The sequence below is a fragment of the Centruroides sculpturatus genome, unplaced genomic scaffold (assembly GCF_000671375.1).
Source record: "Centruroides sculpturatus isolate CEXI.00-Female unplaced genomic scaffold, Cexi_2.0 scaffold247, whole genome shotgun sequence".
Lineage (NCBI taxonomy): Eukaryota > Metazoa > Arthropoda > Arachnida > Scorpiones > Buthidae > Centruroides > Centruroides sculpturatus.
Window position 1 is genome coordinate 212,800 of NW_019384615.1, and position 25,493 is coordinate 238,292.

Genomic DNA, 25,493 nt, shown 5'->3' on the forward strand with positions numbered 1-25,493 from the left:
TTAAAAGTATCAGAGTTTTGAAGGAAAAAAATGACATTTGGTTTGGTAAGGAAACAACTTGTCTCTACTGCAAGTAGGCAGCAATGTAAAGAGTGACTGAACTGATCAGAAGCAAAGTAAAAAAAAAATTTCAATGTCACTTATAAAACAGTTTGTGCGTTTTGAATTTTTGCAATTGTCTGTAGGCAACTCAGAGACTTTTTCATTTTATTGTAATGCTTTTTCAGCTATTGCCGTAATATTTTTTATTATAAATTTCCCAGGATGACTATTCCTGCAATTGGCATATTCTCCACTTCCAATTGAGTGTGGCCGAGATCGACGTTTCAAAACTTGGAATTTTTGCAAAATGTTATTTTGAATGAATGTCTTGAGGTAAAAAGTTCTCAATTTGATCTCTCTCTGGATTGGCTTTATCCTAAGAGAAAAAACAGATGTAATACTTTTCTAACAACTTAAAATTTGTTTATAGACATTTAAAGAAATGAATGAATTCATAATTTTTTATAATAAGTAAATACAGTACTTATTTTTAACCATTTTTTGTATTAAAGTTTCTTTTTTGTTTCCTTGTATAACTACAGTGAGAATGAGTGTCAATACAACAAAAAATTGATGACCCAGTTCAGATTTTCATTTCAACTTTGATACTAGGCAATCATAAAGTGCCTCTATTAATGTTGTCTAGAGATTTAGCACAGATTAAAAGTTATGCTGTAACTTGGCACAAAATAATCTTCAAAATATATCATTTGCAGTATTCTTGTTCAACATTAAATGATGACAAAGAAAAGATTTATATATTAAAATGGTTTTAATCATTTTCCTCAAAACAGTTTCATAACCCAATCTGAAAATTTCAAATTTTTAACATTGAATTTACACTCAGCATCTTATACTCTAATGTTAACTAATAGCAGTCTTGATCAATTTCCAACCATTATGGAAGCAATAGTTAGTTTATATAGCTATATATATAAATAAAAAAATCTTGATTTAATGGAATCCCATTTGAAATTTAATGATTTTAATTTTGAATGTAATTAAGTATTATAAAACCTTCACTTTTTTCTAGCAATTTCTTTAGTTAAATTAAAGAAATTGCTATAAAAAAGTGGAAGGTTTTATAATACTTATTACATAGAAATTCTATGCATGGAAAGCTAGAACTTCTGTAAATATTTTCAAGTCAAAAAGTACTCTATAAATCACCATATCTGATCTAACCATGAAGTATATTTCACAATCAAAATTTTTTTTATCCCAGAACACTAAACAAAAAAAGTAATAAATTTTCTGTGTTCTGGGATGATAAATTCTACTGATAAACTTAAAAAAATTGTTTTTTTTTATTATTCCTATTGGTTTCTATCTTTCATAGTATTCTTGGTAACCAAAAATAAAAGCTTGAGACTATTTCTAATTAATTTTTATGGGCTTCCCATGAAAATATAGTCAGAAGTGCATTGAAATATTTATAAAATAATCTGTTTACTATTTGTCCCTATTGAAATTTAATGACAACACTACACATGGAACTAAATGTATCTGGTAAAATCACCTTATAGTGGCCTAAGCACTCAACATTACTCAAGAAATATATCATCATGAGTATGCTTGAAACGGTTCAAATTAATTAGATTGTTTATTATTTTTTTTATTTAAATTACTATTTACACAAATGTACACATCACAGGTCTTTCAATCTCTGTAATTGATGCAATCTGAAAGAAAAAAAATATGCAATTATAGTTCAAAAACACATCAATTATCTTAATCTAACATTTGTACAACAAATTAGGAAGCTATAGTTTATTTGAATTCTATACTAGTAGGTGCACCTTGTAGCATAAAAATAATTTTAGGGACTGAATTTATAATAAAAATTTGATCCTCCAATGATACACACACACACACACACACACACACACACACACACAAATAGAGCATGCAAGTATTTATGCTATTTAGTTTCCTCTTTACATCATTTTGATTTCCAAAATTTGCTTTGAAAGACAAAATTTCAGTCAATTTTAATTTAGGAAACAAGCCCTCAACAGGCTGGCAGGCCACAACTGACCACTTTAGTTCTCTCTGTACAGTCTCTCTTTCAAAGTAAATTTTAATCTGGGGAACAAACAGCATTCCATAAAGATTGTGCCATGAGGGACATATGAAAATTATTAATGTGTGCAAAGGAATACTAAATTGAATCACTTCTGCCAAAAAGTTTTTTTTAATAAATTCAATCCCCATATTTAGTACACACACACCACGTATGTTTGTCTAGATATCAAGAAATTCAGAATAATTAGCCATTCTAGCATATGTACATAATGTATAACATGGTTTTGTTTCTGAGAACAATCCTTTTCTTGAGTAATTATCTCATCTATTTATTTCTAGAGGACTGACAAATATTGCAGTAGTATGAAATTTTTAATGCAAATCTTGAATAGTTATTTCTGTATGTAAGGCATGGATGAATTAATGTTTTTTCATTTATCAAAGACTACCTCACTAGAAATCTTTGAAGACTTTGTTTTATGGCAATATTCACACAGAGCTATTGCATTACTATAATTTAGATAAAACAGTTTCATAGGAAATCTTGAAACAAAAAAATTCACTGTGTAATTATAAATGTGCTTATTTCAGTTTCTATATTTTTCCTATTATCAAGGAAGTAAATAAATTTTTATCAACAAATCTTTTTCTGAATCATTTTGTTTCATTCAGACTATTAAGTAATAACTGCAAATCATTCTAGAGATACTTTGTATAAATCAAATCTATTTAAACGAAAAGTTTGTGCGTCACTTCTATTATAGTCCTTATAATAATACCAGTATGAATGTTTAGTGAATAAAAAATATTATTTTTGTAAAGTTATTGTAGTTATTTTAAATACAGAATGTCTTTCTTTTTCTGATCTTAAAGAATACAAAATATTTGTATTAGAACTAATTTATTGGCTTTTAACATTATTGTTAAAAAAAATAATTTATTAATTGAAAAGCAATTTTAAAATAAAGGTTATCCAATCAAAACTTTTCCAAAATAATACTAAAAAATCACCTCACAAAATTTTCTGTGGAAAAAATGCATATTATTCATTGTATATCTTTTGATATCCTTTTGTAAATTTAATTTCAATTTGTTATTTTAATGTTTTAAAAACTGATAAAGTATTTAAAATCTTCAATAACCTAGCACTTACTTTTGCAAAATTTGAAAATTTGATGGCATTTCTGTTTCTGATTCTGATGTATTTTCACTACTTGAAGTTGATTTCTGATTCAGTTTTTTATGTTTTAGTTTATGCTTGTGTTTTGTCTTCTTTGATTTTGACTAAAATAATTTGAAATGTAATAATTATATGAAATAGTAATTTAAATATTTTAAATACAAATTTAAAATCTAACCTTATGTTTATGTTTATGATGTTTATCCTTCTTATTCTTCTTGTAATAAACCTTTTCTTTTTTCTTTTTATCTATGTAAAAATATATATAAGTTAAAAAAAAATAAAAAATGCTTAAAGTATTAAACTATCAATAACTATAATAGTTTACCTTCATCTGAGGTAGATTTTAATAGAGTTGGAGGTAATTTTGGTCCATAAAAACTATTTTCAGAATTTTCTACTTTCTTTGTTTCTATTGTTGGTGGATTTTGAGTTTTGTTTGAAAAATGTTCATTCATTTTCTTATCAACATTACTTTCAATGTCTTTTTGTTGATTAATTGCAATTAAATCAATATTTGCAAAAATACCAAATGCCGGAACAGTTTTTTTGGAATTTTCATTACTTGATGAAGCATTAGTAACATTTACGTTTGATTCATTTTGTGAAGAATCCAAAGCATTTGATACAAGTGTATTTTTTCCTTTTGAAACTTCTTCTTCTGAAGAATTGCTATCTTCTGATGATGTATTTTGAAATATTGCCTTAAATAAATCCATTGAAGGTCTGCCATCATCATCCTTTTTTTCCTAAAAAGAAAAAAATTCTTTGTATTATTATTGTGATTTTAAAATATTTAGATATTCACATATAATAAACAAAACGAAAAAAGTTAATGTGGTATCTATTGATTTGGCACTATACTAAACTTATTACTTTTTAAATAAATAAAATCTGTAAGAGATTACAAAAGGAATTATTTACTGAATAGTAATCTTATTTTTGATTAATATTTAATTTCTTCTAGGAACATGAAAACTATTTCATCATCAAATTCTATGGAATTTTAAAAAATTTTTGCACTAAGAGTAACTTTTTCCATATCCATCACATCCAGGTCTTACTGACCACAAAAAATCCAAGGTGGCTCATTCAGATTAAATTCCAGGTCCCCCAGAGTGATATGCTGGTTGGCCTTGACTGTCTCAGCCAACCAGCCTAAAATCTACAGATTTAAAAATGAACAGAAAAATGACAAAAAACCAAAGAATCAAATGCAACAAATAACAACAAAAATTGAATAAAATAAAAATCAAAGATAAAACTCAACTGTCACGTGTTGTTAAATGGAGAATAGAACACAATCTTCTAGGAAATATGACAAAATAAACCTTGAAAAATTATTTAGCATATTTAATAAAAGAGCACTAAAGATTTGTTCCATGGATTTGGACAATTTCACTTTTTTCTCTTGGTGGATTTTGTACTGTTGCTTGTATCCTTCTCTAACATTTATAGTCTATTTGGCTAATATCATGGTTATATATCCTTTCTAGAAACTTTTAAGTACTTTTTGAACTTTCAATAGACTGTACTTTGTTGTATTTATAATCATATTATTAAATATTAACTGGAATTTCGTACAATTTCTTATCCTATTAAACTGTTCATTGCTCTCTTTTGCATTTTTTCAATTTCTTTCAGGCAACTTTTCCTGGATATTTTAGCATGTTCCAACCCTTCAATCTCTTACTATCAAAACTGTAAAAAGAATATGTATTGTCTTGGCAGATTCCAGAGATATAACTGATGAATACTTTATTTTGTAGTTATTATTAAGCTTAATGTTTTAATAATAACCAAAAAATATTGTAAAGTAAATATCATACAGCATTTATACTTTTTGCTTGTTTTCTTTTTTGAACAAAATTTTTAAAAACACCAAATAATTCATCAAGTCCGTGACTTGTCTAATTAATTAATTACTATTCTACTTTTATAGAGATGATAATTGAGATATATATACAATATTTTGGATTAAAAATGTAAGAGCAGCATACCAATGTTAATAGTTTCTTTGTTTCCTTTTTATGCTTCTCTTCTTTAACTGAGTGACCATCTATGATACGAATTTCTGAAATATGTATATATTCATATTAAATAATAAATCTCTTAAATAATTTATATATATGAAAGTTCTACCTTTTTGTATTGGTTCAGATGAAACTGTTTCTTGAGATTGTGAAGAAGTATCAATGGGTTTTGGAAGATTACTTTCAGTTGGCACAGTAAGAAAATTAAATAATGAATATCTATCTCTCTTCACCTTTGGTAAACCAACCATAGTACAACTGTAAAAATATAATTTACTTTCATTAAGTAAATGAAAAAAAAAATTATTTCATAACATAAAAGAAAATTCAATGAATTATTTTTATTGACAAATATGAAAAAATAAAAAAAATGTGTGAAATTTGCTTTTAAGCAGAATAATTTCTGCTCTTAAATGTTTATTCATAATGTCTTAAAAAAAAAAATAATAAGTTTTGAAAAACTCAACAAATACACAGAGATATTACATTTTATACTAAAAAAGTAAGAAATTAAATCTAATATTAGTGTACAAATATATTTCAATTAGTGTTTTTCTACATTATTACTTAAAAATTATTTCAAAAAGAAAACTTACAGATGCATTAAAATTAAATAATACATCTATAGCCAAATTATTTGTTTTCTTTACATTGAAGAATAAATAAGAGAAAATATTATTATTTTTTTGGTTTTGAAATCAAATAAATCTGTATTTTCTTAAAGAAAGTGTTAAAGTATGAATTTATTGTAGGCATAAATTTACATGCTAGCAATTGGAAGAATTCATTTAATATGCATGAACAAAACATAATTTATTTACTATTCAATAGAAAGTGTAAATCATGGATGGAATAATGATAAAATTAATATTTTCCTTTGCTCATTTATTTCTATATTTAAGAAAAAAGTTATAATGAAATAGTTAAAAAATGAGTAATAGATGTAGAAAAATCAGCAAGGTAGCTAAGACATCAGCCTACCATTCTTGAGGACTTAGGATTAGAACTGTGAAATTAAAAAACCCCCAGTAATTTTTCATGGGTGGTCTGGCTTTATCCCCTCACCCCCAGCCACTCTCATTATGGAGACCTTAATATGACAGGTATGATTAAAACAATAAAGCCACAGGAAAGAGAAAGTTGAAAAAAATCCCTGATATATTAATGTTTTATTCTACAAAAGTTTAGTAGAAAAATCTCTCTTAAAATTTTATATAGATCAGTAGTTCCCAATTAGTGGTACGCATACCCCAGGGTTACGCGAAATTGCACGAAGGGGGTATGCGCAGCAATCTAAAATCAGTCAATTTAAAATTTAAATGCACAAAATGAAGCAATCAAAAAAATAATGGGTGGACCATCAAAAATTCGGCAATTTACAACACGATGTCGAATGCACAAATTTGTTTATTTATAACTAAAAATATTTTCGAAATTTTATCAAAAAATGCATTTGTGACAATACCTAAATGAAATTCTTATGCAAGAAACAAAAATTGTACAATTAACACAAATTGTGTTAATTGTACAATTATCATTATTGTAATGTCAGGAAAGTGGCAGTAAAATATTTACTACCATTTTGCACAAAATACCTCTGCGAAAGTGGATTTTCGGCCATGACAAACATGAAAACTTAACATTGTCACCGACTTCGACCCGAAGATGACTCGAGACTGAAGCTGACCAAAAAGTGACCAGATTTTACAAAGTTATGCAAAGATAATCGTGCACATTTGTCACATTAAAATTAAATAACCTTATGCTATTTTCATTATTATTAGAATTGTATTTTAAAGGTAATAAATGTAAAAAAAACTTATTCTATTTATCACTACCTGTCTACCCACAGCTTCACCCACATTATATCGAATTTTCTTGTGGGAATTAGATATTTTTTCACAGTAAAATGTAGCCTATCTCCAACATGTAGACTATCTCTGTGCCAAATTGTATTAAAATCTGTTCAGTGGTTTAGACATGAAAAAAATGACAGACGGACAGAATTACCTTCAAATTTATAATATTAGTATGGATTAATATGTATTTCTCCTATAAGGGGTACGCGAGTTTGAGCTCTTTCTTGAAGTGGTACGCAGGAAAAACTAATTGGGAACCACTGATATAGATTAAATACAATCATTTATTAAAAAAAATAANAGTAATAGATGTAGAAAAATCAGCAAGGTAGCTAAGACATCAGCCTACCATTCTTGAGGACTTAGGATTAGAACTGTGAAATTAAAAAACCCCCAGTAATTTTTCATGGGTGGTCTGGCTTTATCCCCTCACCCCCAGCCACTCTCATTATGGAGACCTTAATATGACAGGTATGATTAAAACAATAAAGCCACAGGAAAGAGAAAGTTGAAAAAAATCCCTGATATATTAATGTTTTATTCTACAAAAGTTTAGTAGAAAAATCTCTCTTAAAATTTTATATAGATCAGTAGTTCCCAATTAGTGGTACGCATACCCCAGGGTTACGCGAAATTGCACGAAGGGGGTATGCGCAGCAATCTAAAATCAGTCAATTTAAAATTTAAATGCACAAAATGAAGCAATCAAAAAAATAATGGGTGGACCATCAAAAATTCGGCAATTTACAACACGATGTCGAATGCACAAATTTGTTTATTTATAACTAAAAATATTTTCGAAATTTTATCAAAAAATGCATTTGTGACAATACCTAAATGAAATTCTTATGCAAGAAACAAAAATTGTACAATTAACACAAATTGTGTTAATTGTACAATTATCATTATTGTAATGTCAGGAAAGTGGCAGTAAAATATTTACTACCATTTTGCACAAAATACCTCTGCGAAAGTGGATTTTCGGCCATGACAAACATGAAAACTTAACATTGTCACCGACTTCGACCCGAAGATGACTCGAGACTGAAGCTGACCAAAAAGTGACCAGATTTTACAAAGTTATGCAAAGATAATCGTGCACATTTGTCACATTAAAATTAAATAACCTTATGCTATTTTCATTATTATTAGAATTGTATTTTAAAGGTAATAAATGTAAAAAAAACTTATTCTATTTATCACTACCTGTCTACCCACAGCTTCACCCACATTATATCGAATTTTCTTGTGGGAATTAGATATTTTTTCACAGTAAAATGTAGCCTATCTCCAACATGTAGACTATCTCTGTGCCAAATTGTATTAAAATCTGTTCAGTGGTTTAGACATGAAAAAAATGACAGACGGACAGAATTACCTTCAAATTTATAATATTAGTATGGATTAATATGTATTTCTCCTATAAGGGGTACGCGAGTTTGAGCTCTTTCTTGAAGTGGTATGCAGGAAAAACTAATTGGGAACCACTGATATAGATTAAATACAATCATTTATTAAAAAATAATTATTATTTTTAAATATCCATCAATTTATTTAACCTAAATATATTGTGTTTTTATAAATTATTATTTCTTTATAAATATTTTAAAAATTACAATATAATCAAAATTATGCTACATTTACAGAGAGTTAAATACTTACTCACTATATGGATTTGGTACATTAAATCTTTTACAGAGAACTTTTGCTGGATGCCATTCAAATTTCTCTCTTGTCAATTTACCAAACATTTTCATCTCAGCAGCTTTTTTCTGATCATTTTGATCACTCTATTTTATTAAAATATTAAAACAAATTATTTCAAAAATCTTAAAATACTTTGCATATATATTAGTTCTAGTTTCTTTTTCAGATTAATATGATAATGAAAAATTTATAAATGAACATTGTTATTTTACATCAGAAAAAGGCATTTAAATATCGAAATGTCAAAAAACATTTAATAAAAATTATTGAATTTTTAATTAATAACAGATTTATAAACAGAAATAGAAAAAAATACACAAAATACCAAAAAGTGAATAAAAAGGAACTAATATCCCCTCTAAATGATCATAAACTTGTGAGTCCAGGACCTCTCCTTTCAACGGGAAACTGGCTGTTGAAATAGGTACAATAAACCAGTGACTTATTTTGTAAACAGGACCGGGATGCAATATGATTTAATTGTCACATTCCAAGACCTAATTGACATATCCCCAATCGAAGATTATGAGGGAGATTGAACTCTGTGTGAGGTGACCATCAAACTTTCCCCAGAGGTCAAAGCAGGAATTGTGGACGCTCCTTCAGAGGGGGAGCAGCTGGGACTGATTTAACCCAGCTGCACCTTCTCCAAGACAGGAAAAACACATTTAGCAGAAATTTGCATGATGGTCACATGGGGAAGAGCTTGCCCAGGAACAGAGGGAGGTCCCCCAGAGGGAAACAGCCTGGGCAGGAGTGTTTGACCACTCCACAGCCCAAATCTCATCCCTGGCAACAGATCAGGGACCAATAGAGTTACAGGGAACCACTGTTCAGACCAACCAAGAAGCGGGATTTTGGGTGAAAATCATATAAAATCCCAAGGACATGAGGTTTTGAAGTTAGGGAGTCCACCAACATCACAGTACCGGACAGATCCAGGAATGAAGAACTAAGTTGATCCAGTGGGAGCATAACATATTCTTCCTGCTTCCTGCTGTCCCATCAAATAAACATCTTCTGGATTTTTGCACCATGACTTTGGGGACAAACGATCTCTGGGACATCATCAGAAAGGACTGTGTGAATGAACTTTCTTCCACATCATAACTTGGAAAACAACTTTCTTCAGGAGTCATCCATCTGGACTTAGGGGACAAACCATCCTTCACTTCATCGTTGCATCTCCCATGGGACAACAGTTTTGTAATCCATCTGTAAGCATGTGTTTTATACCTTAATAAATGTGATTCATTGAGTAAATCTGGCTTCTGTGTGAGTCTCTCTGCGTCCTGCAACCGCACCCCCATACATCCAAAAGACATCTCATGTCATCCTGACAGATCATGGGAAAAGCAAGGGTCACTGTGCCTTCCACTTAAGGCAGACCATCATAACGGTATTGCCATCCTTACAGTGGTGTTGCAGTTCCTTACAAACTTAATAACCACCCTGTGATAATTTGAAACAGTTCTCTGCACAAATAATATAAAGGAGAAGCACCTCAACTTTCCGACTTTAATCATTATATGTAATAGATGAAAAGTACAAATTTTCACTTAATAGTAAAATTACAAACCTCTTCATCTACTCTTATTTCTATTTCTCTATCATTTTCTAAAATTGAAGAAGATATGAATCGAGAATTCAATGTTGATGATAATGGTCGATACAAAATAGCAGCCCGTTGAAATTCTTCTTTTTCTCTTTGTTTTTCCCATTCAGTCATAGATTTTGGTTGGAGCTGTTCTAAACAATCTATGTGAATAAAAGTAATGTAAATTTAATTTTGAAAAAATAATTTTTAAAATATCACATCGAAAAATTTTTCAATTTTTTTTAACCTTTCTTTTCTATTTTCATAAGTGTAAGATACTGCTCATAACGAGCTTGCTTGGCTTTATCATTTTGAAAAGGTTTAAAACATTGATTTTGTTTTTCCTTTGAAGAGACTGAAATAATTTCTTGCATCTTTTCACATTCCAATTTTTGTGTTTCTTGTGTTGTAATCTGTTTGTCTTGCAAAGTCTGTCCTTTCTCTTGAATCTGCTTCTTCACTTGTTCCAATCTTTGTTTATCATGTGTTGAAAGAAGATCAAATACAGAACCTTCAAAATTATATATAAATGAAAGTTAAATATCAGAAATAACTTTGATATACTTGACACAAATTTTGAAAAATTTAAATTACATACATTTATCAGTCGAAGATGATTCTTCTGTCAAAACTGCATTTCTTTCATAAGCATTCATATTATGACGATCTAAAAATTGATTATCCAATAATGTTTGTTTTTGTAGTGGATTATGCTTTGGCTGATGAATTGGTCTAAAATTGGGTGGAAGAGATGGAGGAGGATAATTCTTTTTCCTAAGTAGTGATTTAATAGCAAGACAAAACCCTTCTATCATCTCCTCTTTATTTTCATTCTTTCCTAATTAAAAATAGATTTTTTTTGAATAAATTAAAATATACAATTTTCACTATTTCTAATATAAACTTTTAAATATTAATTTATATCAAATTTCATAAAATAAAATCTGAAAAGCATAAATTGTTTAACTTAATATCATTTCACATATCAAGAATAAAAAAGACACTAAACACATATTACGCATTTTTCCAGCAACTAAATTTAATGAAAACAAACATTTTCAGTCTGAATTTAGTTGCTGGAAAAGTTTATAAGGTTTTTTTAGTGTCTTTATATACTGTTGAAGTTCCAGCTCTGATTATTATTGATATTAAAAATAAATTATCTATGTACAAATACATAGATGTAATGCTACAGTTTTTATCAGTTTATACTATAAAAGTAAAATCTTTATCATGACTTTCATCTAAACAGGTTGTTGCTTTTCTTAAATTTATTAAAAAAATATATAATAAAGTAATTATCTACAAGTAACTATAAAATCATAATTTGTATGTTTGTGGAACAAAATCTTTTCACTTTTTCCAATGATACATTACTATCTCAAAGTTTGTTAGTATTATGTAAAAAAATTGTTCTTTTACACAGAAATAACAGATGCCAAGTGCCTTTCAATTTAAATCACCATTATAAATAATTAAAAATCTTAATGATTAGAAGTATAGACCTTAAACAACAATCAATAAATTCTAAAAATATAATAATAATAAACTATATAAGATGCTAATAAAATACATAATAATAATCTAAATAAGCATCTTTTGATTAAGATAAAATAGTAAATATGAAGAATTTTCTAATTTAAATTCTATTGCATTAATGACAATCTGCAAATAAAGTAGTGTATTCAAAAAGCAATATCAAGTAAATTACCAAATAAATCTAAAATTAAAAAAGGGTCATCATCATAACATCCACTGGATACTTAATTTAACTATCACCTGCTTATTTTTAATTTTTTTTAACATTATTAATACATTCTTCATTATTTTAAATAACCCATTTTGTTTAGTCTTATCATCAATCATTTTTATTATATTTTTAAAATATCAGTTATATTTACTTAATTAATATCTATAATTAACTATTGATATTGTTTAAAAATTTATTATAAATTGTAATACAGAGCACTGTGAAGAAATGCAAAACATCAAAGTTGTATCATTAAAGGCAATCAGGAAAAACCACTCTAATAATTATATTGACTCAAAATGCACATCATTCAAGTATATGAGAGTATGAGATTAAAAATTCTGCTATAAAAAACTTAATAAATGGAAAAATGTTATCCAAACTTTGAATTTAATTTTATCACATTCTTTGTGTAAAATAATGAATGAAAATCTAATAAACATTTAAAACAGAATTAAACATGTACTTTTAGGTTTCTCTTTAGTGTCTTGTTTATTTGAAGTTCCTTCCAAAAAGTAATCATACTGGGTCATATCATCTTTGGCATATATATCATCATCTTCATCTTCAAATGCACCAACTCCAAAAGCCTGAAAATATGAAGATTAGAAGATCCAATAATTAATATACATACAATATTAGAGAAATTATAGAAAACTGAAATTATTATTATTTCACGGTTATTTCACAATTAAATCTTACTTGACCAGAAATTAATAATTTCTTCTTTTTTTCTAATATAGTTGCTGTATGTGTTGGCTCAAATAAATTTATATGAGAAGAAAGAACTGGATTTTTATTCAAACCAGAATATCCTATTCCTTGTAGATTGTTCTTAGGAACATATGGTAGAATCTCAATATCTTTTGGAGCAAACGTGTGACCAATAGCATATGGATCATCATCATCATCATCATTCTGTAAAATAGAAACTTAATTGTAACTATATTATTACAGTATAAAATCAAAGATTGTTCATTTCTGATTAATATTATCTTAGAAAATTATTTATTTCTTCTAAGCCAAACAATTACTATTATTAATTGGGCTATTAATATGCTAGAATTAATAATTAGAAACTAATAGAGTGGAGGAATATATATGTCACAAGCAAAGAAGTCACACCAAACTGTCACTGTAACTGAATGGTTATATCTAAATTTAAATATGTCTAGAAGGAAAGACTTTCTAAGAGTTTGGATGGCATAACTGGCAAGCACATCACATGTTAGTGGAAGTTGCAGGTTCAAGTCACACTCCAGACTAGTTCTTTTTTTCTAGAATGTTCTAAATTATTTAATAAATTTGTGGTCATTTATAAGTTTGGTTTTGAGGCATATTAATACTGAATAGAAAATTAACATAGTTATCCAAACAAGAAGCAATTTATACTACATTTAATAAATTAAAGCCAAATCAACTTTCACATAAGATCAAACTATTTTGCAGTGATTATAATTTTAATTACTAATTAATTTGCCCTAGAGAGAGGCATCAGGTGCCTCTAGGACAAATTAATTATTAAAATTATAATCACCGGAAAATAGCCCAATCTTACATGACAATTGATTTGGCTTTATACTAATAAATTGGGTTTGGAGAGAGATTTATATTTAATAAATTATTAATCTAGATAAAAGATGGTGCCTAACATCTACCTCTAGTACCAAATTACTTAGTTTCTAATTATTAATTATAGCATATTATTAGCCCGATTAATTATGACACTCATTTTGCTTAGTATCAATACATCAGGTTTTGGAAAGTTGATAATTATTTCTTCTATTTGATCTTCAAGAATTTGTCTTTTAATATATATTTCCTATTAAAGCAGAATATAAATTTTAATTAAAACTTCAATAAAGAAAATGACAAAGAAAAATATAAATATTTTGAGTTTGTTATTAGATCCCAATATATTGTGTGTCATCATATTGAGAAATATGACCATTTTACAATATTATATTATTTCATTGTACAAAATAATAAGAATAAAGTTTCTTATTCTTAGTTGTTTTGTAGAAGGTCAATGTACAATATTTCTAAACATAATTTCAAATAGATCTATTCAATTCTAAACAAAATCATTATGTTTATAATAAAGATATTCATGTATAATAATACGTTGATGGTAATTAAATAGCTTGGGTACATAAATGTCAATGATGAAATTCTAACTGAACAGAGGAATAACTTTCCCACTAAAAAATTAAAACATAAAAATAATCACATCCAAGTACCAGCCATTAGAGTATAAATCCTAATAAAAAAAAAATTAAAGCAATATTAAAGTTTAATACCAAACAATATTTCTATTATTTTTGTCAATATTTTAACAGAAGTGAAATTAAATCCATTACTTTTAAAATAATTGTGAGAAAATTATAGAAGATTGATTGAAAGAGAAAATTGTATATCCTGAGAAATAGCACCAAATTACTCCTAAATTATGAGAAAAAGTGATAATTCTTTTGGAAGTAAGTACAGAATTGCTGAGGAGAACTTATCAATAGGAACACAGTTCCCATTTGACAAGTTCTATTTATTCTATTAGTTCTTTCTATTTAGAGAGAACAAAAAGCAATTGAAGTAAAAGAAGTAATTTCATTACAATTTAAAAACTGGAAGAACTTTTTGACAGAGACCATATCTTTGTAGTAAGAAAAAGACAGAAAGACAACAAATCAATATTAGAATCTAGAAAAAATGTACTGAATATATAATTTTTATTTGTAAATTCAATATTTTGCATAAAGAGTAAAAATAAAATTATTTTAAATTTATTGTATCTGGGTAATGAATAATGAATATTAATGAATTTTTTTAATAGTATCATTATTCAACAAATTAAATGAATGTGAAATTCATTAAAAATTTATATTTATTGATAAAAAATGATCAGTGATCAACTCCTATCACTTATTTCTCATTGTGAGTATATGATCTCAAAAGAAGTAATAAATCCAAATTTATGTAACAATGTAACAAATTTTATAAATTTGCAATAGCAAAATGAGTTGAGACAATGTCAATGAATACACATTATGTTCTAATTTTTAAACATTGCTAAAAGTTATCTCAAAGTTGCTAATGAATCTTCTAAAATTAAAGTGGTTAAACTAATTTCATGAAAAAATTAGTGTAGACACTTCATAATTCATTCCACTTAAAGAATTTTAAAAAATATACGTATTTTGCTAAATAAATAAAATAAATGCTAAAACTAAATACTAAAAAAGTCTAGAAATATCTAGATTTATTATTATACAACTAATAACTTAATTCATTATTATTAATTTATTACTTCACTGTAAATTGCTGCATATAAGTAAACCTTTTAAGCCTGAAAATCTTTGACATATAACCAATAAAAATACCATGTACTACAGCCACATTTCAGTTCTAGCTTACTGTATGTTTAAGATCAACTTATATTGCAAATGTTAGCCTAAACTAGAATTCTGATCTTAAAATCTTGAAATAGTTTTATATAATTATAATTTATGTTATTTTTTAAAAGTTGTTGTAATGGTTTATACAAATTACAATACAAAATTATAAAGATTCTAAGTACTGAATATAATTTTAAAAATTAATTCAATGAAAATATTTTCTATACAATTGTTCAAATATATATGTGTGATTTTTGACTTTCACCTGCAATTTAAAAAAAGCTGAATATTTTGGAGTCAATCTGATATAACTGTTTTACTTGAAATCAATATACACCTGTTTCATTTTTACAATATTTAAGATACTGTTATAGAAAATGGAGCCTTAGTTTCACAACTTATTAAAATATAACAATAAGGTTCAATATACTTTATTAATATTTATATTAAATGTATTTATTTATACAAATTTTCTGGAATTGATATAAAAANATAAGATTATGCTATGAAATTATTATTGTTTATAATTAATTTTAGATTTAAATCAGAACATCAATCAGAGAAAATACTTTGTTTCTATGAATTGAATTGACAAAAAAAACTTCTACTTTTCCTGCAGTAAAGTGTGGAAAGTTTTCATCAATTCAATTCATTGAAGTACTTAAGTACTTTGTTTCTACTGAACAAATTTATTTCTTCAGTAGAAACATAATTATTCACCCACATGTTCAGGAAACTAATAAAAAATAGCTTTTTGTATTGAAAACAGCATATAATAGCAAATGCTATTTAGATGGTAATTTATTAATAATTGTCATAAACAAATAAAATTAAAATATTCAAGTTAATTTTTAATAATAATATGAAAATATTACAAAATGATATGCATCTGTTGATATCTTAGAGAAAATAGTTAAGAGATTAATAAAAAATAAATTATTTATATGTTTATTACTAATCCTAATTATTTCATCCTTACTTCATCTTCAGTTGGAGGTAAAGCACATCCATAGATCTTTTTTCCATCACTAGAAACTTGTTTTTGTTTCTTTTCAATTCTTGGACCTATACCTTGACCTTGTTTCCATCCCATTTTCTGCAGCAATCTTACTCCAATTGTTTCTCTATAAATTTTAAAATTCCAATTTTTAAGATTACTTTTTTAAAATGCTTAAACATATAATTATAAAAATTTTTAAATATCATAGTTTTAACGTTTACCTAACAGGTTTCACTAATTCTTTGAGAGGAGGTACTCCAGGAATAGGACCGCTTGAAAATACTGGAAAATTTCTTTTTCTGCTTTCCTCTTCTTTATAGCTAAAATTGTCTGTAGTTTGTACTCTTCGTGAAGCAATACCAAAAACTCCAAGATCCTAAAATGTATTAAATTTAAACAAGTTTAAATAATTTTATCTACAGCATACAAATTATAAAATTATAAGCAAAATTTTAATGGTATCTTTTTTCTGTCATAAATAATGCAATATTATTTGGATCAAGATGTAATTTAACTTAATAAGTAATTTACATTATTAAAATTTCTTTTATATTCAATTTAATATTTGAGATTTAAATTGAATATAGACTACAAAAAATAAAATATAATCATTCAATTTCTTCAGATTAGTAAAACTAATCTTCACAAACTTAGGAGAATAATCAATTAAGAAATTTTAAATAAAACAAAAAATTACTTTATTATTTTAAAATTAGTTTATTATTCAATTATTAAAACAAAAAATCTTAAATATTACTCATGTCTTACAAATAATCAATCAATCAATTTCTGTTGCATCTCTTTTGATAGCCAATATATTAAATACAGATTTCTTAGTCTTGATATAAACAACTTACAAAATCTAATACATTACAATAGCACTACATCAACTGCTGTATAACATCAGGCTCTTTATTGGCGATAATAATTATAAATTACTAAACTTAATTTTAAATGTACAGAAATTTTTCTTGAAGAATTAAGAATTTATTTGTAATATGTATATACTTTTATAGAAGTTATATACTTATTAAATACTTTCCTAATTACTTTCATACTTATAGTTGTTTGAGATGAAAATGATTAAGACCTAGATGATAATGACAGTGCATCTGATTTCATTATGATGAGGTTCTATTTTAACTTCTAAAATTTACATTTTTTATTTTTTAAAAGCAATTTTTTAATTTTTATATTCTATGATTTTTCCTAAATATCTGTTTCTCACAAAGACAATCAACATGATTAATTTTACCTTATTCTTTGTTTTATAAAAATAAGGGTTATCTATAAATTATGCAATGCAGATTTGAGTGAATGAATGGTTATGCAGATAATTGTTGCATTACAAAAAGGTGGAGCTGGATCTAGAATACAAGGATGGGATTGTGCAAGGCATTAAACAACATTAAGAGAGAGTAGTTGAAAAGTGTAAAAATAGCATTACATAATTTACAGATGGTCCCGCATGCAGATTCTTAGAGATCCTCGAAATTATTTAACTGTAATGAAAACAAATACAATCCACATTGAAACATAAAAGGAATTTAATGTAGACTATGTCATGTATATATAAGCAATGTAATTGCATCACATGCTTGCTACTTTATACATATATATACTTTATACTCAAATGATGTCAAAATAAGAAATATGACATTTAACACTGAAAAATAAATCAGTTTTTATCAGGAAAAGTTAAAGTAAAAGAAGAGTATGTAAAGAAAGTAGAAGTTAAAATATTACTTTATACACATAAATAAGTATAAATATACAAATACCTCATTATCCATAAAATCTTCAGGATTTTGTTTAAACTTATCAGCCTTTTGAGAACGTGATGATTGAAAAGCAGAAGGAGCCCATCCTTAAAAGATNTTATTTAAGGCAATTATTTGCTTATACTTCTATATACATATCGGGCTTCATGATATTTGATAATTATAACCTTATTAACCAAAAAGTGTATGGAAGCAACAAAGTCTAACAAGTAAGAGGGAGACTACAATATCAACAATTGAGATGAAAAAGTATGCTTTGCAATAAGCATGAAAGCAGTACACTTGTGGCATCTGCTGGCCATGTTTAAGATGCTAAAGTTGACAATGTATGAACAGTAAATGCAATTTTCATTTTATTATAGAGTATTTATGTATTTTATTTATTGTTTTCATGTTTTAATTTATTATTAGTTCTCAAACATCCTTACTACACCCAATATGTTTAAAGCTATACATTAACCAAAGCTGAATATTATCAGACTAGAAATGGCTATAGTCATTTCTAGCCAGATAATATTCAGTTTTGGTTGGTGTATAGCTTTATTATTAGTGCATTTAATTGTGCCAGTTTTACTTTAAATTTCAAGTTTTTGCTGTTTTAAGTTCATAAAAGTAAGCATTGGTTAGGATATGAAATGGATTAATTCACTTTCCATTATTTCTAATGAATAAAATTGATTCAGACTTCAAGAATGAAATAAATTTGAAGTGTGAGACACCACTGTATAATATTTCTACAAATGATTAATAAATTGTCATATTACTGTTTTAATTAGTGAAAATATAATGCACTAAATAATGAAATCATTAATTGAAGATCATAGTATGAGAAATAATTTACAAAATGCCTTTATAGTGAGAAGATAAAAATATATCATCACTATGCATTCATATGATAGCTCATTAAAGTTATATTTCTATTTAATAAGGCAACAAGTGAAAATATCTTATTTTACATTAACAAAATGATGTTGGAATTATAGAGAAAACAAATAATTTCCAATAATAATGAATGCAAAAACATAGAGCAAAGATTAAAAAAAGATAAAAACCAATAATGAAAATGATTATAATAAATTAGATTTACATCATACGTGCAAGGCATTAAACAACATTAAGAGAGAGTAGTTGAAAAGTGTAAAAATAGCATTACATAATTTACAGATGATCCCGCATGCAGATTCTTAGAGATCCTCGAAATTATTTAACTGTAATGAAAACAAATACAATCCACATTGAAACATAAAAGGATTTTAATGTAGACTATGTCATGTATATATAAGCAATGTAATTGCATCACATGCTTGCTACTTTATACATATATATACTTTATACTCAAATGATGTCAAAATAAGAAATATGACATTTAACACTGAAAAATAAATCAGTTTTTATCAGGAAAAGTTAAAGTAAAAGAAGAGTATGTAAAGAAAGTAGAAGTTAAAATATTACTTTATACACATAAATAAGTATAAATATACAAATACCTCATTATCCATAAAATCTTCAGGATTTTGTTTAAACTTATCAGCCTTTTGAGAACGTGATGATTGAAAAGCAGAAGGAGCCCATCCTTAAAAGATTACCAATAATAATTTTAAAATGTAGGACTGAAATTTTATATTAAAAATCTAAGTATTGTCATTTAAATTTCAGTTAAATGAAAATTAAACTTAACAAATCTTCAAACTTTTAAATTTATTTGAAGAATTAATAGGATTATTTCACTGTAAATAATTTCATTAAAAGTGTTTATTCACCTTCTTTAGAATTAATGAAGAATTAATAGGATTATTTCACTGTAAATAATTTCGTTAAAAGTGTTTATTCACCTTCTTTAGATCCAACAGTATTAAAATAACCAGCTGAAAATCCACCAGTGAAAGCTCCATGAAATCTTCGTCTTCCTTTTTCATCATGCACTGTCTGCTCATGTACTGGAATTTTAGATGGAGGTGCTTCATCTGAAAAAAATCATTAATTTTAAAAATATGTAAATATAACTGAAATGACTTCTGCATATTTATCAAAAGACTATTAATTAATAATAAACATTATAAGAAATTATTAATATTTAACATAAAATTAAGAATTTATATAATTAAAAAAATTATTATTCAAATTCAAATTGGTTTTTAGTAGTGCATAAAAAAAATTGAATTTTCAAATAAAATGAAAAATACAGTGGTACCTTAAAGTTCAAAAGTTAAAGTCAACAAAAATTTGCTTCAAGTTTGAATGATTCTTCAAAATCAAACTGCACACACATTGAAAAAATGTGCTCAAAGCATAAAACAAGCTTCTAAACAAAGAATGCAATCTCAAATTAGCAATAATATGTTTAATTTTACAACTGTTATAATTAAATCACCTATCCACATTAAATAACAAAACCTGTTAAAAATATGCAAAAACTGTGTGTTTAACTCAATAAACATAACCTTAACCAAACAACTGCCTTAAATAATCGAGCTATAACTCCACTAATTTAACGATTAATACTAAGTAATTTGCCACTATAGGTAGATACTAGGCACCATCTCTTAACTAAATTAATAATTATAATTTTAATAATTCATTAAATAATTTGGAATCATCTGGAAGAAAAGAACTGACCCAGAGCAGGGATTGAACCTGCAACCACCACTTATCAGTTGCATCACCTGGACCCCAAACTAGCCTTTGCTTCCATATGTGTTTAAATTTAGATATAACCTTACACAGTTAATTACATGGTATATTGTGGTTATAACCCAATTATTTAAGGCAATTATTTGCTTATACTTCTATATACATATCGGGCTTCATGATATTTGATAATTATAACCTTATTAACCAAAAAGTGTATGGAAGCAACAAAGTCTAACAAGTAAGAGGGAGACTACAATATCAACAATTGAGATGAAAAAGTATGCTTTGCAATAAGCATGAAAGCAGTACACTTGTGGCATCTGCTGGCCATGTTTAAGATGCTAAAGTTGACAATGTATGAACAGTAAATGCAATTTTCATTTTATTATAGAGTATTTATGTATTTTATTTATTGTTTTCATGTTTTAATTTATTATTAGTTCTCAAACATCCTTACTACACCCAATATGTTTAAAGCTATACATTAACCAAAGCTGAATATTATCAGACTAGAAATGGCTATAGTCATTTCTAGCCAGATAATATTCAGTTTTGGTTGATGTATAGCTTTATTATTAGTGCATTTAATTGTGCCAGTTTTACTTTAAATTTCAAGTTTTTGCTGTTTTAAGTTCATAAAAGTAAGCATTGGTTAGGATCTGAAATGGATTAATTCACTTTCCATTATTTCTAATGAATAAAATTGATTCAGACTTCAAGAATGAAATAAATTTGAAGTGTGAGACACCACTGTATAATATTTCTACAAATGATTAATAAATTGTCATATTACTGTTTTAATTAGTGAAAATATAATGCACTAAATAATGAAATCATTAATTGAAGATCATAGTATGAGAAATAATTTACAAAATGCCTTTATAGTGAGAAGATAAAAATATATCATCACTATGCATTCATATGATAGCTCATTAAAGTTATATTTCTATTTAATAAGGCAACAAGTGAAAATATCTTATTTTACATTAACAAAATGATGTTGGAATTATAGAGAAAACAAATAATTTCCAATAATAATGAATGCAACAACATAGAGCAAAGATTAAAAAAAGATAAAAACCAATAATGAAAATGATTATAATAAATTAGATTTACATCATACATGAAATCAATGTTTGTGCCTGAGTATTCTATAATATAATTTTAATTTGTAAAGGTAAAAAANAAAGGATTAAAGAGACAAAAAATTCACAAACGAATAAATACAGCTATAACCAGAATATTCAGGAGTAAAAACTGTCAAAGGAATTGATGGTCTACATGTGATCCTTTACAAGATATATTTCCCAAAATCAGCCTATCTAGAATTTTGAAGATCTTCAAAAATGGGGTAAAAACTTAAAAGTAAAAACATCTGAAACTTTCTGAAAACAATGCTAAGAATCAACCATTTTCCATTTTACTAGAGACAACTAAAAGCTCATAAAACATGAGAAACATTATTGCACTGACTACTTCTGTGGTGGGATTGTATGTATATTGTGAGGGATATATTTCAGGTTGCTATATCTGTGAACAGTCATATGTAGACCAGTTCCTTTGACGTTTTTTACTCCTGTATAGTCTACAGCTCTGAAAAGGTTTCAACCTCCTCATTTAGAGCTGCAATTTTACCAAAAAATTCCATTATTTTAGCAGGCAAAAATTTCACATGAATCTTACAATATCTTGAAAGTTTCTTTCTAAAAAGATAAGCATCGTTCTAGCATAGTTTTGGTGTCTCTTAGGTGTAATGTTTACTAAATTCTTCACATACACAATTATGACAAAATTATTTTCATAAAGCATTTCTGAAAAATATAATTCAATTTATAACAGTAATTGCTAGTGACATTAATACAATGATTAAATTCATGTAACACACTGGAGAAAATTTTTTTTTAATTTTATATTTTTCAAGTAGATTTTTTTTTTCTAATTACTTCATATTCAGATTTGAATGTATTTGAATTTTGATCTTCTGTGAAATATTATTTCAAAAGCATTACTTTAGTACTAAGTTGTGTGGTCAGAAATAAATTATTAGGGCAGCGGTAGCCAACAGTTTTTGCCCCTGGGCCTGATTGGAAAGAAAACTTTTTCCACGGGCCGAACCAGAGGCTGCCTAGGAAAATTTTGAGGTGGTGCAAGATCTTATTGTGGTGTCACCCCATAGAGACTGAACTGTAGATAGAGATTACAGATACATTTTTCACATTATCATGCTTTATCAACACTCTACACTGTACTTAAGAGATTTGTAATGGAAGGTTAACTCTAAACACACAAGTTGACATTTTTTTTTCATCAAGCTATTCGGAATTCACAACCTAATATTGAAAGATTGATCGTGGGCCACATAAATTCATTAGACGGGCCATATGTTGGCCATTCCTGTATTAGGATGTCCAGAAAGTTTTCTAGGTTTTTAAAAACAAATTTATTTAATTTTTTTCATAAATTTCAATAAATTTATGAAAAGATAAATTGCATAAAATTACAATTATGTCATATTAAGGTAATTTATAGTTTACTTGAAAATAGAGGTCAACACTACAAAAAAGAATATTAGTCATTGTTTTGAATTTGAATGAATAGGTTTTTATTGAATATAATGGCAAATAAAAAGAGTGTATTATTGACATTGTGTTTCTTGTTTTATCAACGGGAAAGTGCTACAGCAGCTGCTAGAAAAATCTGTACAATTTACAGTGAGGATGCTTTAATACATAGAAAATATGATTCAGTATTGGTTTAAGAAATTCAGAAATGAGAAATCAGATGTTAAAGATAAATTTCAGGCAAGAAGACCTTCAACCATGGACAAAGACTTCTTAAGGATTACAGTTAAAAATACCCCTAGAATGACTATACAGAAGCTTGCAGAAGATTTTCAAGTGACAGAGTGAATAATTTTTAAAAATTTAAAGAAATTAGGCTATGTGAATTGCTTAAATGTTTGGTGGCCTCAATTAGTTAAGCAAACAAAATTTAGGTGCTCTTCTGTTTTGTTACCCCTTGCAATGCAATACTGCCCACAACCATCACTCACACCTTGTGACACAAGGACAGATGAAAGCATTTGTCCAACAGAAAGCATTTGATTCTCTCTAGGTATAATTTACTCTTTATTATGGTTAGTAAACTGCGCAATGTTAACCGTCAACTTATTATTATTTTTAAAAAATCACATTTTTTTCTTTAAAGACATTTCCTCTTTGGTAGTAATGTGTGTTTATAAACTTGTTTCCATTTTCTTTTTTTTTATTCATTTTATATACCTATAATTTAGTAAATAATTTGTTTTAATTTGGTTTCATTTTTGCTTGAGTTTTTGTTTAACATAGTATTTCTTCAATTTCCCTAACTTTTTTAATGTTTCAGATTGTACAAAAGCACGAGTAGTTTGGTTAATAAACACCACATCACGTTAATATGAAGTACAGTATTATGCAAATTATTCCTTTTCCCTTTAACGATGTTTGAAGGGAAAAGGACAACCCACGTAAACTTATATCATTAAATGCGTTGATTTTAACATAAAACCATAAATACCGTCTTCTAAAGGTTCTAGAGGAGTTCCATACGTAACAAAATCTTCGTCGTCAGAAGCCATATTTAGTTAATTTTCAGTAAGTCATACTTTCTAACTATTAAAACATAAACAACACAGTATCGCCATCTTGGCGAATCTATCGCACCCTCTCGGTAAAAATTGTAAGTATAAATTTTTAAACTTAAAGAAAAAATTGTTTGTGTTAAAAAAATAAATAACTCATTTCGAAATAAATTTATTTTTTAGAGAAATTATTAATATAATTTTGATACGCTGATTAATTAAAAAAAGTAAGAATGAAATTATATATAAGAATCTTTAAATCGTTTTCACATATTCATTTATTCTTCTGCATTGTAATCATTTAGGAAGTTTACGATTATCAATTCTGACGCAGATTTTTGATGTGACTTTTTTTAATCTGTGTAAATTGTCATAATTTGTCAGATATTCCATTTCCTCCAAAGATTTCTTTACAGTGATTTCTTTTCTTTTTGAAGCTCTATTTGTTGCTCCGTTTTCTTCTTTTTGAACTTTTGTACTTGTTACAATTTTTTTTACGATATCTTTAGCCTCTTTTCTTTTTGTCTTTTTTCTCACAAATCCGTAGCATTTGTATATACCTTTATATTTAACTTCATCATTTCGATGCTGATCTTTTTTCTCATCTTTCCGATTATCTAAGGTTCTCTCGGCAGTACGTTTCGAGAAATTTCGTAAAGGGGCGACATTTTCTTCGGTGTCTACTCTTACTTTTGGCGAAGTTATTTTAATACCAGGCCCGTGACATGGTCTACATGTTGATGTAGCATTTACTTTAATTATATTATAATCTGATTTTGAAGGAAGAAATACAATAGTCGGTGTTTCTCTAACTGGAGGAAAGAACATCTGATTGCTTTCTTCTTCAAGTACATTTTGTTCTGGAAACATAGAAGAA

General features: G+C 26.9%; 1 protein-coding gene across 2 annotated transcripts; it reads right to left on the minus strand.

Moving 5' to 3' along the window:
- Positions 1-1,626: 1,626 nt before the first annotated feature.
- LOC111625344 (G patch domain-containing protein 1-like) lies at positions 1,627-24,688 on the minus strand. Of its 2 annotated transcripts, XM_023368481.1 has the most exons (17): positions 24,553-24,688; positions 20,199-20,330; positions 19,854-19,939; positions 16,807-16,961; positions 16,565-16,709; positions 12,896-13,111; positions 12,660-12,783; positions 11,042-11,281; positions 10,691-10,954; positions 10,426-10,604; positions 8,802-8,929; positions 5,390-5,538; positions 5,248-5,321; positions 3,576-3,996; positions 3,426-3,496; positions 3,221-3,351; positions 1,627-1,724 (listed from the first exon to the last, which is right to left on the minus strand). In XM_023368481.1, the coding sequence occupies exons 1-17, from the start codon at positions 24,611-24,613 to the stop codon at positions 1,691-1,693; spliced, it is 2,610 nt and encodes an 869-aa protein (XP_023224249.1). In that variant the 5' UTR covers positions 24,614-24,688; the 3' UTR covers positions 1,627-1,690. The 2 variants fall into 2 exon arrangements, with proteins under 2 accessions (XP_023224249.1, XP_023224250.1); XM_023368482.1 differs by lacking the exons at positions 19,854-19,939; positions 20,199-20,330; positions 24,553-24,688 and adding an exon at positions 18,367-18,462.
- Between the last annotated feature and the right edge of the window lie 805 nt (positions 24,689-25,493).

Bases quoted from the DNA above. Each gene is read 5' to 3' on its own strand.
- LOC111625344 (XM_023368481.1), bottom strand. From the start codon at position 24,613: ATGGCTTCTGACGACGAAGATTTTGTTACGTATGGAACTCCTCTAGAA. The intron at 19,940-20,198 runs GTGAATAAACAC...TAATCTTTTAAG, and splicing joins TACTGTTGGATCTAAAGAAG to GATGGGCTCCTTCTGCTTTT. The intron at 16,962-19,853 runs GTATTTGTATAT...AATACATTTTAG, and splicing joins AAGATTTTATGGATAATGAG to GATCTTGGAGTTTTTGGTAT.